Genomic DNA, 18995 nt, shown 5'->3' on the forward strand with positions numbered 1-18995 from the left:
CAAGCACTAGTGTTTAAAAACAATCTTCAGATTATGACACAAACACTGCCAGGAAGTTTAGACCTAACACTGAGATTATAATGAAGTCATTCCCAGGAGACATATTCTGTGTTGATTTTCACAATAGCCTTTACTGTTGAGTTGTTGGCCTTTGCTGAGTTTTGTCACTACTTCAGCAATACTTGATTATGGGGTTTTAGTATTTAGTGCCAGAATTGACTGTTGTAGATTGAGAGCCATGGTTATTTTTAAATAGAGTTCTTTATTGAGTTGGTTTTTTTTACTGGCAAGGACAGTAATCTGTTTTTCTTTTTCTTTGTGGTATCTTGCAAAATACTTCACCAATGTAAGATACATCTAAGACTTAGCTTAGAACTCCCTAGGACCACCCTGAAACTCACACCGAACAATTTCACATTTGTTTAAAACAAAAATTAAGTGAATATTGTTATCATGAAATCGAGGGGCTGATAGTGCTTCCTTGAGCATTACCGGTTCTGGGCATCGCGGTGTTCATTTTCCCAATCAGTAAACCCAGCACAGTTCATCAAAAAGAGGGAAGAAAGACTTCCCTTTTCAATTAGATGACAGATTTAACAGGATGACATAAACGAAACAGCATGGGCAGTGAAGGCTCCAGTTCAGTAAAGTACTTAACCACATGCTTAAATCTGACTCAACAAGTTAAATAAACTGAATCACAAATTTAAGGGCTCTACTGAACAGGGGCCTAAGAGTAGTTCCCATCCCCTTCCACATGAGGATCAAGGTGCTTTCTGATGTTGCCGTACCTGATAGAGATTTTTTCTGGTTACACAATATGGGCAATGGCTGTGACTTTTGTTAGCAATATGAAATCACCAAACCTTCATAAATCGATTTACCTGGAATGCAAGTGGCACAGAATGGAGAGGCATTTCTACAACTCAGTGCTTCAATACAAATGTAACACATTTTTTCATATTTTCCAGGATCACTTGTTGTTGCCTGCTACCACCCATAGTAAGACCAGACGGCCCAAGATGTCTATTGTGTTGCCAGCAATAAACGTCAGTGGTAAGTCCAAACCTTGATTTAGGACAAATACTTTTTAAAAGATATGGCTGGATTGGTCATGGAAGCCAAAATGTAATGTAAGTTTCATAAATCAAACTGCTTTCCTGGTGCAGAAGCGATATCATATCTTTACATACTCCTAATGTAGGAATCACATGGCTGCCAGAACAGGGTTCTAAGGTCCCATTATTGGGGGAACAAATGGCTATTTGGAGGCCCTGGATGTCACTAGTTAATAAACAAGATTCCAGGATAGACCCGTGGAAAATCTTGGATTTTAAGAGTTTAAAAAAATAGTTTGGCTACCATGTCAGTATTTTGTTATGATTTACAATTTATATGAAGGTTGAGGACTCTCCAATCTGCTGCTTTAACACTGGATAACTGTACATATTTTGGCCTTTCTGACAATAATTTGGGGCCCCTGGAAGATAGTTGTAGGGGTGGAGGGGAATGTCCCATTTTCATCCCAGTAGTGCCGGGCTTGCCTGCCACAGTAGGCACAGAACCTTTTTCAAAGAAGTTATCTAATACAAGCACACATGTGTTTTTGATCCAGTATCTGAGAACCAAGTTCAGCGGAACCCTCCTCCACTAACCACTTCCGGTTCCATGCTTTCTCCTGGTCACAGAACTCAAAATGCTGTCTCTGTGTGGGTCATTGTTCCGGTCTGATAAACACTTTTTAACAGAAAAAAAATCCAGTTTTAGTGTGTTCCATAGTTGTTAGGATAGAATATGTGATCATAAGAGGTTTTATCTGCTACAGTCTGCTCCGCGAGTGGTGCAGTTCAGACAAGTGCAATAAAATCTTCCCACCACACTATGACATCCTATATGTGCCACATGTTAGAGAAAGACTATTTTACAAAGGTATAGCGTCAACATTTGGAGTTTGATTCACCCTGCAATACTTCTGTTTCATACCAATGTCACTTCACTGAAACCCGTGGATTAACCTGGCACAAAACAAGAGGAGCACAATGGTGAATCATGCCCTTCATTGGAACCTTTTTTCCAGATCCCTCCACCTGTAACCCATATCTCCAGACTGTACCCCTCTGCTGTAGTTAACTTTAAAGCTGGTCAGAGAAACTTCTTTCAAATCTAACCACATCTGAACTCAGATTGATTTCACCGGAATTTTATTTTAAAAGAAAACCAGAGAAAAGTTCAGACAGTGTAAAAACTGCCTGTTTCAGTGTTCTCAGAACGAAGCATTTTGGTTTTCATTTTGAAATAACTTTTTGTTTCTACATTTTTTTTAATAACAGTTGAAATAAAAACAAAACATTTAATTTTGTTGAAACAAAATACTGTGATGGATCCAAAATAGAATTTTTCTTCATTGAGAATTCAGAAATTCAGTGTTTGTTCCAATTCGGAATACAGCCAGATTTGAAATATCGAAATCTCTCACAAAATGAACCTTCCATATCCCACACAGGTCTAGTTAACTCTGTAGAGTCCATTAATGCCTCTAAAAATAGCTTTAAATGGTATAATTTTAAAGTCCAGTATCTCAGTCCTGCTATGATTGGAAGAAAAGGTGGTGTTCCATTAACAAGCTGGGAATTTCCCTTTCTGATGGTGAAAAGGTCATGTTTCTAGCTCTGTAGGGTCACCAGATATCTCACTGTAACCCTATCTTCTGAAGAACTGAATAATTCCCAACACAGGCTTTGGGCAGGAATAATTTTTTATGGGAATTGCATGCTTGTTATTGTCTCTTAGTCCACTTCCCAACTCACTTTGCCAGTGCACCTCAACCTTACCCACCCCCTCTTTTTCCAGTCCCAGCAGATATGGCTAATGATGTGAGGTTTTGTGCAGAACTGAGAGGTCAGGGGAAGGGTGCTCAGTCTTGGTTTAACTGAGCTGATAGTACCATGGATCAGGATTGAAAGACATTGGCAGAGCTGTACGAGGGCCTACAGTGTGAATAGCAAGGGCTGCTTGAGATGTGAGGGTTAGGAATGGAACAGCCATTGTTTTCTCTTCAGCCTTTGCATAGAATCAATCATAGAATTGCAGGACTGGAAGGGACCTTGAGAGGTCATCTAGACCAGTCCCCTGCACTCATAGCAGGACTAAGTAATATCTAAATATCTAGGCGTTCATCTAACCTGCTCTTAAAACTCTCCAATGATGGAGATTCCAAACCTTCCCTAGGCAATTTACTCCAGTGCTTAACCATCCTGTTAGGAAGCTTTCCTAATGTCCAGCCTAAACCACCCTTGCGGAAATTTAAGCCCATTGCTTCTTGTCTTATCCTCTCTTAAGGAGAACCATTTTTCTCCCTCCTCAGTCTTCTCTTCTCCAGACTAAACAAACCCATTTTTTTCAATCATCCCTCATATGTCATGTTTTCTAGACCTTTATTCATTTTTGTTGCTCTTCTCTGGACTTTCTCCAGTTCGTCCACATCTTTCCTGAAATGTGGTGCCCAGAACTGGACGCAATACTCCAGCTGAGGCCTAATCAGCGTGGAGTAGAGCGGAAGAATTAGCTCTTGTGTCTCGCTTACAACACTTCTGCTAATACATCCCAGAATGATGTTTGCTTTTTTTGCAACATTGTTGCACTGTTGATGCATATTTAGCTTGTGATCCACTATGACCCCGAGACCGCTTTCTGCAGTAAGGAATTTCTAAGCAGTCATTTTCCATTGTGTATGTGTGCAATTGATTGTTCCTTCCTAAGTGGAGTACTTTGCATTTGTCCTTATTGAATTCCATCCTATTTACTTCAGACCATTGCTCCAGTTTGTCCATACTAGCAACACTATAGCACAGCTTTTAGAAGTGGAAGTGAAGAATCACTTATGCAGTTGAAATTGAAAATGGATTTAAGAAAGTGCATTGAAATACTCCATGGGCTGTGCCTTCACCTCCCCCATCAAACCCAGCCTTCATGTCTTTAACTTTAAGCCCCTTCACAATTTAGTCCCACCCTACCCAGCTGATGTTGGCTTGCTCTGCACACAGCAATTTGCACAAGTTTAAGTAAAATAATTTCTTAAAACCCATTTAATTTAAACCAGTGCAGCCCCCTTTGTGGACGCTCTTATATTGCGTTTACAACTGGTTTTAGCTGGCATGGGTAATTATAGTGACCTATAATATCATCAGCTGCTGCCTTCGCTTGTCCCAGTGCTCCAAGCCTTTACTTCCCACCAATCAGCTTCTTCCTTATGCATCTCCTCTCTTTCTACCATTATGCATGGAAAAATCTGCCTGCTCTAAGCCATACAGCTACTGCCAGACCCTTCTTCAATCTCACCTCTGCCATAAGGCCATTCAACAATAGCCAGACCCTTCTTCAGGTTCACACCAGGTGCTCACCACAACCAAGCAGGTGATCTGTGACTGACCCTTTTCCTACCCTCTTGTTTTTATGAACTCCCATTCTTTTACTAATCCCCTCCCACCTCTGCTGCCACCATTCTTGCCACTCCTCACCCCTCATCTGCTCCCAGCTGAAAAACAAACAACAAACCCATAATTCACAACACTAGGCCAATTCCACACCACATGGATTTGATGACATCTGACATCCCATTCCCTCCCCTCCCCTCCTTCAAGTGTGTGTGTTGTTCAGGCTGTACGTCCTCCGGAGCAGGGATTGTCTCTTATCTGTGCTATGTATAGCACCCAGCACCCTGGAGCTCTTCCCAATCAGGGCCCTTGGGCACTAGCATGTTTAATAATAATACACTGGACTTAGATCAGCTCTCTGGGGATAACAACCCAATTTTGCATAAAATGCACAGGCTCATTAATGACTATCAGTGATCAGGAGACTCATTTTGAGTCGTACCCAAAAGACTGAACAGATACAACGTGAACATGTACAGTAGTTAATTCCCAAAGGGAGGAAGCTGTATGCCAAGCGAAGACACACATGGTACACAGGGTCTCTGTAGTAGCCGTCTGAACAGGAATACACTCTGTACCCCAGAAAAGGTTAGTTAAACTTTCCATCAGATAATCTATACAAAATCATGCCTTATTATGCACTTTACAGTGCACATGAACCATAAACCCAAATGTTTTTGTTACATTTAAGCACACTGAAAACATTGTCAGATGCAGAATTTCCATAAACTGAATGAATTAGCTTCAAGCTTCCAAAATTTTTGCTGGTTCTGTTTTCCCATGCAGTTTGGTAAGACAAATGTGGTAATATATAGTCAACCATATTGCAGAGGAGACATTTTCATTAGATGTTTCATAATTATTTTTTGCACTTATCTGCCTGAAAATTCATATTTGTGTCCATATTACAAGAATCCTTCCCTGGCTGAGCTGGATTATCACACACACACATAATTTCATCATCTGGAGACTAAGTTATATTTCTGATGATTTGGAAAGTATTTGAAAATGTTACTCAATCTGATCACAATATGAGCAGTTTTTAAAAGAAACTGGACTGAATAATGCTTTCAAACAATGTGAGAAATAGACTTCAGAATGAGGAAACAGTGTAAAATTGTTGTTTTAAATGGAAACACCAACATTAACTGGGGGTTATCAGAGGCCAAGGGATTTGGGCAGAGACACTGAAACCAATAAGACATAAATGCAGTTTCAGAACAAACATACAGCAAACCCTGCCCTGTGTGTCAGTCAAATTGGCCAGTAGGTGCGGGAAATACCAGAGCATCTGTGAGAGACCCTGGGAGACTCTGCTTCATTTTTAACCTATTAATTCCAGTTCACTTTGGGGGAGATTATGCCCCTGAGAGCCTTGTGTGGGGGAGGAGCTCCTCCCCTTCACAGTTCTGTCCCTCATTCCTGCAGACACTGCACACTCTGGCATGGGGACTGGGCATATCCAGGGGCAGCTGCCAGGAATGTGGAGGTTAGTAGGCAATGGAGCCATGGTAAAGGCTTCTCCAGGTGGCGGCTGCTTCCGAAAGAAGCCACCTTTCAAAGACTTGCCCCAATAGGGAGAGGACAGCGCTTTCTGAGAGGAGTCAGCAGGGCTGGTGGGAGCTGAACATGTGCCCCTCTGGCCCCTGCTCCCACTGTCCATCCTCTTCTCCAGCTACACCCCTGAGGGAGGAGGAGATATCATTGCCATTGAGGTGACTTCCTCTTGCTGCCATGGCCCTTTTGAGTGCAGATCAGGGGAGTGTGATTGGACCATCCTTCAGTGTTCCCTCTAATTTTTGACAGGCCATGTGCACAAAAAATTTCTTCTGTGCAAATGTTTGTGCACGTGGTGTTTCGCCGTGTGCACAGTGTTTAGGGTCTGTGTGCACGCGCACACGCACACAGCTTAGAGGGAACAGTGCCCTCCTTAATTTTGAAATGATGCCCAGAATACCGTCAATTGCTTCCTTCTACACTGGCCCTGATTCTGAACACAAAAACAATATGCAGTTCAATAGAAAGTGGTTTGGGAGTCTCAGGTAATCTCTTCCCAGGCAGGATTCTCATCCCTTTCTGAATGGCCCCAGGATCTCTCATCTGAATTGCTGATCTCTATTCTTATATTCTGCCCTCATCCTCTTTGTGGGACTCCCAGTGACAGCAGAAGGGTTCATGCAGAGAATAGGTACAAGCTAGAATTAGAGAGAAGAAATGAATGGCCTCTCACTGTGTGGACCTGTGTAGGGTTTTGAGTGGAGGGTAAAGGACAATTGCAAGAGGGAGATTAGAGGTCAGTGTGTTTTGCTGTTTCTGTAAACAAGTTTCAAACTATTGGGAAGTAAAATGGGCTTAGAAACTTCTGTATATCAGCCGGTTTGTTTGTTTTTCCCCTTTCACATCATCATTTAGATATTTCACGTGTAGGTTCCACAGTCCTTTAAGACACTTGAAGGAGTGAGATGCAAACAATTTCCTCCTTTCCGTCTCATGGAGTTCTTGATGCTGTCATTACAGGTGAATTTAAACCCTTTTTCTCAAACTGTTCCAGTTAGGACTTAGGCCTGGTCTACACTACAGAGTTAGCTTGATGTAACGCAGTTTACATCAACCTAACTCTGTCAGTGTCTACGCTACAATGGTGTTCCCGCCGATGCAAGTTGCCCACTATACTGACTTAATAACTTCACCTCCACAAGAGGCGTAGCAGTTAGGTCAATGTAGTTAGGGCAATGCAGTGTCCATGTAGATAGCTTTACTTATATCACCTGTTGGCTGTCAGCCGGGCACCGGGCTCACAGCTGAAGCCCCACCCAGGAGCTGACAGGTCAAGCTGTAGCTCAGTTTCACAGCAGGGAGGTACCAGCAGTGAAATTGACATTCCTGTCAGTTTTATGGCTGCTATTATTTCACATTTCGTCTCCGGCTCCTGCTGTCAGCCTGTGGTGGGGGGCCTTACCTGTGAGCCCTGCGTGGCTGTCGGTGCCCCACAATGCCCCACTTCAGTCAGTGCAAATGCTCCTGGTGAGGACACACTCCACTGGCAGAAGGAGGGCAATATGGACACCAACAGCTGATTTAATTGCTGCAGTGACTGTAGGTTGACCTAACTTAAGTCAACCTAATTTTGTAGTGTAGACAAGCCCAAAGTGTCCTTCATGCTGTGAGTCTCCACAGAGAGTCCAAGGCTTGGATCAGCCATGGAAACTGAGTTACCCTCTATCTCAAAATATGGTTCCTTCAGATCAGGGCTGAAGTACATGGGGAATGCACACAACTGCTAGTGATGTACGTCTTCTCTGGATAAAGAAAGGACTTCTGTCTCCTGGGCTGCCAGTCCAGCATCTTTCACCAATGTTAATTACACTCACATGCAGACTTACTTCAAAGTGTGGGTACATCTGCACTGCAAACAAAAAAAATCTTGTGGCAGCAAGTCTCAGAGCCTGGATCAACTAACTCAGGCTCACAGGGCTGATGCTACAAGGCTAAAAATATCAGTGTAGATGTTACCATTTGGGCTGGAGCCAGGGCTCTGAGACCCATCCTCCCTGTCAGGTTTCAGAGCCTTGGTTCAACTTGAGCCCGAAGGTCTACACTGCTATTTTTAGCCTCACAGCATGAGCCCAAGTCAGCTGTCATGGTATAAGACTCACTGTCATGGGGGTTTGTTTGTTTGTTTGTTTATTTGCTTGCAGTGTAGTGGTATCCTTTGGTTCTGGGAGGCTAGAGACCCCCATATTAATCATGGCACATCAACTGTTTGCCCTCATGTTAAGGAGAATGCTACATGCTGAATGTTATTAGTCACCTTGTTATCCAGGAAGATCTATTCTTTACTGGGCTTCATCTTGTAATTTACAGCAGTGTAACCAAGGAAAATCCAGCCATTAGTTGATAAAGTGTTGGACATCCTTTGTGGAGGAAAAGTGCTACACAAACATAAACTGGGGTGTTCAAACCAGTCTAGGGATTTAGCCACAGGTCTTCCATCCAGACTAATGGAAGGTAAATGGCTAAATCCTCTAGACTTCTTGAAAATCTCAGCTGAAAGTCCTTATCCTCACTCTCATTACTGTGTGTGGGAGACAGCTGATCCAGAGGATGGCCAAGCCTAGGTCCTATCACAATGGCGTGTCTTGCTGATCTCTGTCTGAAGGCACCATTTGGCATTCATGTTAGTGAGGTGTATATTGTCAGTAGAGATCTTGCTGGGTTTTCCCAGCACTCTGTTGAGGGCTCTCATGTGAAGGGAAGCCAACTATAATTAAAATTTAAACACAAGCTTTTATTTTTAAGCAAATCATGTTTGTTATGGGTATGCAATGAGTATTATTTTAGAAATCTAACTATCCCCCAGAGACTAGTTAAGATTTCAGTTGATTTCATTCCTAAAAAACCTTTGTTTGCAGTTCAGAGTCTCACTGGCTGTATGGCAGTGATTCAGAATTGACACACTGGAGGTGCTGTTCTTACAGTTTAAATAAAAACATCTGCCATTAGTCTCCTATTTACCTAACTGCTGTCAAGATTGTATTCATCTTTACATCACAATTATCATCGGCAATGTGCTGGACAGCTAAGCTATTCTTCCTGCTTTGGTGCATGGGTTGTTTCATATTGTGTAAGCTCTCTGTTACCCTTCATGGGGTAAACAGTATTGCTCTTACTAAAAACACTGGCAATTCTCTCCCTAAAAACAACATACAGTGAGAATTGCTTTGAAGCAACTCATTGCAGTGGATAGTAGTAGAAGTTTGGCCAAAGCAACATTCATTACAACATTTCTCAGTAGTATGAACCACCTCTGACTTTATTACCATATCTTTATCATGTGTGTGAAGTTGAGGGTTTTCATAAGAATGGTGTTTTCTTGCTGTCAACATCAAGTTAATTTCACAGGTAGCTCAGAAGCAATCATGTTTAGTACTGGCTGTGTAAAGACCAGTCAGTGAGTGCTGAGGAACTCTCTAGTCCAGGTTGGCAGTGAGAGAGGTGGTGATTAGTTACCCTTTGCTCAATTAAGTTCAGCTGATCCTATTTTGGAGGTTAGCTACTAGAAACAAAACTGGCAGAAAACTCAGGTAGCAAAAAGGCAGGTTTGAAACCCCTCTCAGTGTTAAACCCTGCTGGTTGCACACTGCTTCTGGCTCCTGGCATGACGTGTGCTGTTTCTGTTGGGCGTGTGTGTGAGGTTTTGCACACTCTTCCTCAAGCGATGGTCCCTACTGTATTCCACTGAGGGTTTCTCCATGCTTCCGGACCCAGAGATTTTGAAAGTATTAGAGGCCGTTGGATCACGCATGCGCCCTTGGCTTGCCTTATGGTTTCGTCTGAGGTGATAAAGGGCAGGGCAGACAGACTGTGTCTCCATTTCCTTCTCACCGCCGCATGGTCTGAGTCAGAACTATTAGTGTCCTGTAGAGTGTGAAGCACTTTAAAAATATGTAGTTGTACATAGTTAGCTTTAGAGCATTTTACTGTTTTTACTGTTCATATAATAATTTTAGTAGTTTGCTAGTTTTGGGAGTAGAGTTGGGGCTTTTCGGAGGGGTTGGGGGGGTGTTCTGTTCTGAACCACACCATCCCTTGCCTCCGCACCCATGTGTGAGTACTGAACTATGCCGAAGACTCTAGGCTTTAAAATCCACACTTCCTGCCCACGTTCCTTCTCAGTCAGCAATGAACATCAACTCTGCCTCTGCTGCCTGTCCACATTTCATCCAAGTGCAATATCTATCAATCCTTCCCCAGCCAGACCTGAGGCAGCTGGGTTCTCCACCTCTGGAAGCACTTCATGGAACTTTCATGAGACCTCACTCAGACCCTGGCCAGGCAACCCCTCCCCCGTACATTGACCCGAGGCTGCTAGGAGTGCACCTCCAGCTACAGCAGTACCAGCGCTGGGGCCTAGTCAAGAGGTAAGGAAGTAAGTACATAAGCATGGCAGTAAGTCTTCCACTAAACCTAAGAAAGCAGAGACTCCTTCCATGAGTTCCAATCATAGACAAGGAGCATGCTGTAAAGCGCATAAGCGTGATAAGAGTCCACATAAATCGACGGATCTGCCGGTACCACACACACCATCAAGGTTGGCATCCCTCAGATCTACAGAGCCATCTGCGCTGGGGAATACCATTGCTCCCATGACAGTTTTGGGGACTGACAGAGTACCCTTGACTCCAGGGAGGCTGGGAAAAGCACCAGAGCCCCAGGAAGTGTTTGCCCTGGGAGAGCTGAGATCGACATGCCTTCTGGGACCCTTTACTTCGAAGGAGACTGTGTCTCAGCACAGGACATGCCACATCTGAGGCACTCCTCACCGCTCACTCCGGCAGTTTACACGCTTCCGCCAGCTCTGACGGTACCAACAATGGAACTGATCTCCAAATTTTCATCTTCGGAGGAATCAGATGAGGGATAGGGACTTTCCATCCCTTCCCGCAACTACAAATACCAACGAGGCCTTCTACATCATGGCAGTATCCTACTCTCCAATCACCCCGGAGTCATTGGTTCCCTGCTCCGTGGAGCCCTCCACAACTCCCTCCTGATCCATCATGCTGGCTCTATTGGGGATCCTGGCCCCAATACCCACCCTTGGAACTCGTCAGTTCTGTTAGGGAGACTTCATCTATTTCACTGTCTCTGGTGCCTTCAAGTAGACATTCAGAACCTATAATGGAAGAGGAGCCACTCAATCTGGTTCCTGTGGTACCACCGGGTCAGGAGAGATTCCCATCATCCTCACGTGATGCAGTGGTGGCTTTGGCATCCCTCCATCCTGTGATGACTACCACCAATTCCAGGATCTCCTGCCTAGAGTAGCAGGAGAGCTGCATATTCCCCTGGAGGAGATCCAAGACACTCAGCATAAACTGCTGGACATACTTCACTCATCAGTGCCAGATAGATGATACCATCCTTGAGCTAGCTAGAACAGTTTGGCATACACCAGCCACATGTACCCATACCCCAAGGGGGCAGAAAAATGATACTATGTGTGATGGGTTGGATCACAGAAACCCCCTTGGGACTGCCACCTGATGTACCAAGACTACTTCTGCTTCTGCTTCCCTGTCCTGTCAGCTTAGGACTTCAGTGCCCTGCCTGGTGTGAGCCAGACCAGCTAGCCTGCTGCAAACCCAGACCCAGGTCTGAACCACGCCCCATAACAGCTGTAGGTTTAATTGAATGAAACTTAAGAAGTATTCCTGCCTTTAAAACCCAGATGCCCAACTCCCAATGGGGTCCAAACCCTAAATTAATCCGTTTTACCCTGTATAAAGCTTAACACTGATAGAGAGATATGCACAGCTTTTGCCTCTCTCCCCCAGGTATTAATACAAACTCTGGGTTAATTAATAAGTAAAAAGTGATTTTATTAAATACAGAAAGTAGGATTTAAGTGGTTCCAAGTAGTAACAGACAGAACAAAGTGAATTACCAAGCAAAATATAATAAAACACGCAAGTCTAAGTCTAGTACAGTAATAAAACAGAATACAGATAAAAACTTCACCAGTTCCAGTAAGTTTTCTTTTACAGACTAGTCTTCTTCTAGTCTGGGTCCAGCAATCACTCACACCCCCTCTAGTTACTGTCCTTTGTTCCAGTTTCTTTCAGGTATCCTTTGGGGGTGAAGAGGCTATCTCTTGAGCCAGCTGAAGATAAAATGGAGGGGTCTCCCAGGGGTGTAAATAGACCTTCTCTTGTGGGCGGACACCCCTCTCTCCCCCTGTAGAGACAGGACATGTGACTTGCCCCGCTGACTCCAAAACTCCCTCTTGTAGAACCCCAGCTACAAGAGGGAGTTTTGGAGTCACCGGGGCAAGTCACATGTCCATGCATGACTCAGAACTTACAGGTAGAAGCCGTGGTTCACATGCTACCTCGAACATTCTCAAGTAGACTTCTTATGTGGATTGGAGCCTTCCAAGATCCATTGTCCGTTAAGTGTTTCTTGATCGGGCACTTAACTTCCACATTCCTTTCTCAAGAAGCTGACCAAATGCTTTACTAACGCTACTTAAAATCAAGCAAGTCCACAGCCAATATTCATAACTTCGAATACAAAAATGATACATGCATACAATTAGGAGGAATAGATTCAGTAGATCATAACCTCTACAGAGATATGTTACATGGCATATGTAGCATAAAAAATATTCCAGCTATGTCATATATACATTCATAAGCATATTTCCATAAAGCCTTATGGGGTGTAACGTCACACATCCATTCTTATCATGTCGGACAACACCACCACTGTTTACTACATCAACAAACAAGGGGCACAAAGTCAACCTCTCTGTGTACTAAGGTGGTCAACATCTGGAATTGATGCATCACCCACCAGATCCTGTTATCTCCCATGGACTCAGAACGTGATTGCAGATTCTCTCAGCAGACGGTTTGTGATTGATCATGAGTGGGAACTCCACAACTCTGTAGTACATGACATCTTCAACCAATGGAGGACTCTGACCAGGGACCTTTTTGCCTCCCTCACCAGCAACAAATGCAGCACATATTGCTCTGGGGGGATATTGATCCCCACTCTCAAAACAGTGCTCTCATACTCAGTTGGTCAGACTAGATCAACTACACCTTCTCCCCTCTGCCACTCCTGCCATGAATACTCCACAAGATCAGACAGGAGAGAGCAATGGTCATCTTGATCTCCCCAGACTGGCCCAGACAATTCTGGTTTCCCAACCTCCTCTGCATGTCAGCCTGTCCCCTAATTCCCATCCCCACTTTCCCTGAGCTACTGACGCAGCATAATGGCAGGATCCCGATCTGCAAATGCTTCCCCTCAGAGTGTGGTATTTGGTTGGGCATCTTCTCTAGAACGGGCGTGTTCATCAGAAGTGCAAAATATCCCCTCCAGCAGCAGGAAAGAGTCCACTAGGCATTCCTACCAGACCAAGTGGAAACATGTCACCTCCTGGGCCCAGAAGAGGTGGAGATTCCCCTCCTCTTGGATTACGTCCGGTCCTTGAAGTCATCAGGTCTCACTGTCATCTCTCTTAAGGAACACCTGGTGACAATTAGTGTCTTTCAACCCCCTCCTCCCCCCATGGAAAGAGGCTCTGTCTTTATGCACCCACTGACTACTAGATTCTGGAAAGGACTTGTCAGAACCTTCCCACTCGTACAACCCATTGGTCCCCATTGGGACCTCAACCTATTTCTATCAACACTAATGAAACAAACCTTTGAGTCACTGGCTTCGTGCTCTGTATCCCCCCTTTCCATGAAAGTTGTCTTCCTTATGGCTATCACTTGGGCAAGAAAGGTAGGTGAACGTGGGGCCATGATGGCGGACCCTCCTTTTTCACTACTTTCCATAAGGATAATGTCTCCCTGCCCCTGCATCCCAAGATTCTGCCAAAGGTCCTATTCTAGTTTCATCTCAACCAACCCATTCACTTACGTGCTTTGTTTCTGAAGCTGCACACCTTGGAAGAGGAATGATGACTCCAATCCCTTGCTGTCTTCTACCTGCAGAGGCCAAGACCAATCAGGAAATCTCCTAGATTGTTTATCACAATAACTGAGAGAGTTAAGGGTCAAGCAATTTCCACACAGAAAATCTCCGAGTGGATTACACTCTGCTATCAGTTGTCGGGACTGCCTCCACTCCCCAGGGTGAGGGCCTATTCCACGAGAGCCCAGGTTTTGACAATGGCCACCATCCACAATGTGCCACTTTGGGACATATGTAGAGTGGCCATGTGAAGTTTAGTACATATCTTTGCCACACATTACACCTGGGTGCAGGACTCAGCAACAGATACCTCCTTTGGCACAGCTGTCCCTCGCTCAACCATTCCATCCTCATCCTTGCACCCTCCTCCAACTTAGGTAGTCCTTGTTAATCACCCTCAGTGGAATACAATAGGGCCCATCACTTGAAGAAGAAGAGGAGTTTATTGACCTGTAACTGGAGATTCTTTGATACATGTGGTCCCTATCTGTATTCCAATACCTGCCTTCCATCCCCTCTGCTGTGGATCTCTTGGATTTGCGGTGGAGAAGGAATGGGAGATGTAGTCAATCCATCCCACCCATTATCATCTCAGACGCTACAGCTTTCAAAATCTCTGGCTTCAGATGCATGGTGCACATGCATAGACCCTCAGTGGAATACAGACAAGGACTTGCACATCCCGTTACAGGTAAGTAACCTCCTTTTCTTTATGAGTTCTGGTAGCCCAGGTTCTTCCTTGAGTGCTTGCTCATGTCCATTCCATGCTAGGTGTGTGCATGCCACATGCACAGTTGCTGGAGATTTTTCTCTTAGTGGTATCCAAAGGACCGGCTCTGGCGCCCCCTGGAGTCACGCGTATATGCTGTCGTATAAGGGGTGCCACCAGCTCTGCAACCTCTCAATTTCTTCTTTCCACCCGTGACAGTTGCTTGGAACGATTCATCTTGCTCTTACAAGGCTTCTTTCCTAGTGGTTTAGACTTTGTTGTATATTGTATATTTTTTTGTAGTCAGTGTATATAGTTCTTTGTTAGTGTATATAGGGTGGATAGTGGTCCCTGCCATCAAGGGACTTTCGTCCCAGAGGCTGGGCATGCCCCAGTCCCCGGGCTTCAAGCTGTGTGCCGCCTGCAGCAAGCCCATGCCACTGAGTGATCCGCACTCTAGCTATCTAAAGTGCCTCGGGGAGACTCACATTAAGGAGAAGGGCTAGATCTGCAGGGTCTTCAGACCGCACACTCAGAAAGATAGAGACATTTGTCTGAAGGCCTTACTCATGGTGGCAACCTTCAGACTGGCCTCGGAGCTGAGCCGCTCCGAATCGGTGCCAAGAACTTTGGTTTCCCTGTGAAGTGCTCCACAAACACTGTGCTCTTCCCGGCACCTTTCTCCATCCCCATGCTGAGGAAGAAGCATAAAAAACAATGCACCGAGAGAGGGCGCTCCCCGGTGCTGAAGAGGAACAAGCGGGGAGTAACTAGCACAGTAAGACCCATGCCAGGCCACTTGTCCTCCCCAGAGCCACTGTTGGCTCCAGCAACTTTGCCTAGAGTGCCAAGTCCAGTCTGGGACACACCTCCGACTCCCGGGAGCAAACAAACTTGGGGCTGGAAGCTGAGAAGCTGAAGAAATCTGCGCACAGTTTAGTTGATATCCCGGCTGCAGCGGCTCTCTCCAGAATGGCCCTGCCAGTTAATGAGGCGGTGTTGGGACCTGTCAGGGGGCTATGGAAGACCTCTTCATCTCTGCCCCCTTCCTCAAAAAGGGTGGAGAAGAAGTACAATGTACCAGCCAGTGCGTTTGAGTACCTGTACTCACATCTCCCTCCCCCCGCCCTGAGTCCCTGGTGGTGTCGGTTGCAAACGAGCAGGGCAGACAAGGGCAGTCAATCGCTACCACCAAAAATAAAGAGGCTAAGAGGCTGGACCTGTTCAGATGCAAGGTTTATTCAACAGGCAGCCTCCAGTTATGTATCTCTAACCAGCAGGCTCTGTTGGGGAGGTCTGATTTTAATTGTTGGGACTCTGTGGTCAAGTTTAAGGACTCCCTGCTGCAGGAGTCGAGGCAGGAGTTCATGGCCATCCTGGGGGAATGCAAGACAGTGGCCAGGACCTCCCTCCAGGCAGTTCTGGTTCAACAAGGTTCAACAAATCTTGCTAGGTAGAAAAAAGCCTTCCACCAGGGCTACCTTGGCTAAGTGGAAGTGTTTCACTTGTTGGGCCTCTGAACCGAATCTTTCTCCACCTCAGTATTCTCTGCAGTCTATCTTGGACTATCTGCTCCACCTAAAACATCAGGGTCTGGCTCTCTCATCTATTAAGGTTCACTAGGCAGCCATCTCAGCCTTCCACTTTCCAGTGCAGGGCAGATCAGTGTTCTCCCACGAGATGACAGTCAAATTTCTCAAAGGCTTGGAAAGACTACCCTCAAGTTCGCTACCCAGTTCCCTCATGGGACTTAAACATGGTCTTGTCGAAGCTCACGGGGCCTCCCTTCGAGCCGTTAGCATCTAGTTCCTTACTGTTCCTCTCTTGGAAGGTTGCCTTCCTGGTGGCGATCACCTCGGCCAGAAGGGTTTCAGAGATCAAAGCCCTGACATCAGAACTCCCTTATACAGTGTTCTTAAAGGACAAGGTCCAACTGCACCGCCATCCGGCCTTCCTGCCAAAGGTGATGTCGCAATTCCACAACAACCAGGACATTTTTCTGCCTGTCTTCTTTCTAAAACCTCACAAGACAGCTGAGGAACGTCGGCTCCATATATTAGATGTTAGGTGGGCCCTGGCCTTCTATATCAAGAGGACTATGCCCTTCTGTAAGTCTACGCAACTCTTTCTAGCAGTATCGGAAAGGATGAAAGGACTACCAGTGTCATCCCAAAGAATCTCGTCCTAGATAACCACCTGTATCTGGGCTTGCTGTGAGCAGGAGCAGGTTCCACCTCCAGCCATCATGACTGCTTGCTTCCACGAGAGCTCAGGCTTCGTCAGCAACATTCCTCACGCAAATACCAGTCCAGGACATCTGCATCATCGTCCGTTCATACCTTCACATCCCTTTATGCCATCACCAACAGAAAATGATGATGCCAGTTTCAGAAGAGTGGTATTGCAGTACAGCACATCCATAAACTCTGAGCCCACCTGCATGGAATGGACATGAGTAAGCACTCAAAGAAATAAAAACAGTTACTAACCTTTCATAACTGTTCTTTGAGATGCGTTGCTCATGTCCGTTCCATGACCTGCCCTCCTACCTGTTGGAGTTATCAGCAAGAAGGAACTGAGAGGGCGCGGCACCCCTTATACTGGCACGTGTGCACGGAGCTCCAGGGGGTGCGAGGGCCAGTCCTACGGATACCACTAAGGGAAAAATCTCCGGCAACTGTGCATGCAGCATGCACACACATAGCGTGGGATGAACATGAGCAACACATCTTGAAGAACAACAGTTACAAACCACTTTTTTTTCCTGTGACTGTCAGGACAGCCTGGGCACAAGCAAAGCCAGCAACCAGGGGATCACAATTTAAAAGATGTTACAGCATGTCAGTCCTATGGACTCATATGGAGCATTGCCAGAATGGAAGAGGGTGGTTATGCCTTTCAGGTTTGTCAGTTAGGTATGAGTTGGCTAGGACGGGGCTGTACTCTTTAGCAGATTTATCACCCATCTGATCCGAGGGCACGCTGCCATTTAGCAGGATGCTATCGCTGCTGAGTCTGTTCTTTTTCCCAGGATTATTCACAACTTTTCATCGCTGTTCTTTGATGTAAAGTTTTTGATTATTTCCAGTGATCTCTGTCTTCATTCTGATGCATTAGCCATGAATCCGTGCTCTCTTGATTTGGATGGTACTTTGTGTCTCCCAGTTTCCCCAGATTCCCCCTTTGGTACCAGTCTGCCTTAGCTTTGCACACATCACTGTGCTGAGGTATCTGCTACAGCAACAGTCCTGTGCAGGGATCTGAAGCAATCCAGCTGGTTGCTGTTTTATTTGTTTTTTCTACCACCTCTCATATTGATGTTTCAGGTGTTGGCCTGTTACCTAGGGGTGTGTTGGATTCTGCAGAAGTCTTTAAATCAAGACTAGATGTCTTTCTAAAATTTATGCTGTAGCTCAACAGAAGTTATGGGCTTCATGGGTGAGATTCTCTGGCCTCTGCTATCACAATGGTGTCTTCTCTGATTTTAAAATCTGTGAATCTGTCGACTTGAGCATTTTGTGTTTTGGGTGACGTTGTTGCTCTGCTGGTCAGGAAATGAGGATTGTTGAGCTGGGGACTGGTGATAATATGAAGGAGTGGATCGTGCTTTCCTTTGGCTTTAATTTTTGATCCTCTGATGCCTACATTGAAGGGCATGTTTTCTGCTTTTTTCAGTTCATCACCAGAAACTGCATGTTCTTTTCTGTGTGACGATTGTGACCATCTCACTTCTGCTGTGCAGCCCGTATTTCTGGAGTTCCTGTGTACATGTAGAAGAACAGAGGGAGGGCTTCTCTTTGGGAGTTTCTCCCATATCGATGCAGTGACACTAGAAGGAGAGGCTTGGGACTCCAGCACCCTGTCTTGTTGAGCCAGACACGGCAGTCTGCTCCAGCACAGACCCAGGGTCTGAACCACATGCCCCAAAGCTGCAGACTTAACTGAAAGCAGCTTAAGAAGTGTTGCTGTCTTTAACACTCACATGCCAAACTCCCAATGGGGTCCAATCCCCAAATAAATCCACTTTATCCTGTATAAAGCTTATACAGGGTAAACTCATAAATTGTTCACCCTCTATAACACTCATAGAGAGATATGCACAGCTGTTTGCCCTCCCCCCCCACCCCCCCGGTATTAATACATACTCTGGGTTAATCAATAAGTAAAAAGTGATTTTATTAAATACAGAAAGTAGGATTTAAGTGGTTCCAAGTAGTAGCAGACAGAACAAAGTGAATTACCAAGCAAAATAAAATAAAGCACGCAAGTCTAAGTCTAGTACAGTGATAAAACCAAATACAGATAAAATCTCAGAGATGTTTCAATAAGTTTCTTTCACAAACTGGACACCTTCCTAGTCT

General features: G+C 45.2%; 1 protein-coding gene across 1 annotated transcript in view; it reads left to right on the forward strand.

The window, feature by feature from the left end:
• Positions 1-18995, forward strand: part of ATF6 (activating transcription factor 6) — a 334814-nt gene that overhangs the window by 289346 nt on the left and 26473 nt on the right. Inside the window, exon 15 of the mRNA XM_077823826.1 lies at positions 972-1056. Coding sequence (XP_077679952.1) covers positions 972-1056 — 85 coding nt within the window. The remainder of the gene's footprint in view (positions 1-971; positions 1057-18995) is intronic.

The sequence above is a fragment of the Eretmochelys imbricata genome, chromosome 8 (assembly GCF_965152235.1).
Source record: "Eretmochelys imbricata isolate rEreImb1 chromosome 8, rEreImb1.hap1, whole genome shotgun sequence".
NCBI lineage: Eukaryota > Metazoa > Chordata > Testudines > Cheloniidae > Eretmochelys > Eretmochelys imbricata.